Below are 1087 nucleotides of genomic sequence, written 5' to 3' on the forward strand. Positions count from 1 at the left end.
GCCAGCCAGCCAGCCAGCCAGCCAGCGAGTTAGCGAGCCGGAGAGAGGATATTAGCCTCGCGAGTTTTCTCGTTCCTCGCCGCGTTCAACGCTGTTACACGTCGCGTATAATAGCTGTACTCCGCGGCATGTGTTTACGTGTTGTGACGTGACCAGTGCGAACCGAGAGCAGTGAAGAGATACAGAAGAGATAGCCCCGACAGTTTTTTTTCTCCTCTTATTTCCTGCGCACGCTGCTGCCTCCCCGTCTCTCCCCCAGCCGTTCAGCAGCCGTAGCGCAGACCGCGTGTTGTGGTGGATGTACGACGACGCGACGCGAAAACAGTGAGAGACGACACAGTGCCGAAGGGAAAAGAAAACGGAGAGCCGATCGGCGCGCCGCGTCGCGTTGCGCCGGCTGGTCGCCACGACTCCCAGTCGCAGTGCTTCGATACGAAACACGTGTGCCGCGAAGACTGGAGCCGAAACCCCGAAGCCGGGGAGGAGAGCTCGCGGTTCGGTGAAGGATACAGGTGAAACGGAAGTGCCGAAAGTGTGGATACCTTGGACTACGAGCCGCCCCCGGTGCTGCCACCGCGGCGCCCGCCCTGGCCGTCCAACAGCCCGAGCAGCACCGCCTCGAGGTACATCGGGCAGCGCGCCACCGCCATCATCGCCACCACGTCCCCGCTGACATCCAAGGCGGCTACGACGACTACCACGTCGACGACGCCACTGACAACGACGCTAGTCCCGGCTCCGGCGCCGTCCGCCTCTCAAGGCTCAACGACCTCCTCGTCTGCGCGAGTGTCGCCGCCACCCTTGACGCCGCCCCAGTATCCAGCGCCTCCACGGCCCCCTAGTCGAAACGGTAAGTGCAGAACTTAAACTTAAAAACACCTCGCAATTATAGGCGTAGGCAATTTGATAGAAAGAATCTCGAGGCTAACGTAGAAACGTTATTCGACTGCAGGCTCATTCGATTCTCACAGTCAGTGATCCTCGATCACCTTTCCACCAAGTGTTCCCGTCGCATCTGGAATTTAATACGCGTGCAGACGATAGGTTTCTATTCACCCTGCCCGTCGTATCGATTCCACGTTTCTCT

The 1087-nt window shown here is 59.2% G+C and overlaps 1 protein-coding gene across 1 annotated transcript; it reads left to right on the top strand.

Annotated features, from left to right (window-relative positions):
- Positions 1-533: 533 nt before the first annotated feature.
- On the top strand, positions 534-850 carry LOC108632554 (merozoite surface protein CMZ-8-like; the record flags this gene model as incomplete). The annotated part of the gene is made up of 1 exon (XM_018037207.1): positions 534-850. A coding segment is annotated over one exon (317 nt), but the record flags the coding sequence as incomplete, so codon positions are not given.
- Between the last annotated feature and the right edge of the window lie 237 nt (positions 851-1087).

The sequence above is a fragment of the Ceratina calcarata genome, unplaced genomic scaffold (genome assembly GCF_001652005.2).
Source record: "Ceratina calcarata isolate Rehan_Ccalc_2016 unplaced genomic scaffold, ASM165200v1 scaffold1613, whole genome shotgun sequence".
In the NCBI taxonomy this organism is placed as follows: Eukaryota; Metazoa; Arthropoda; class Insecta; order Hymenoptera; family Apidae; genus Ceratina; species Ceratina calcarata.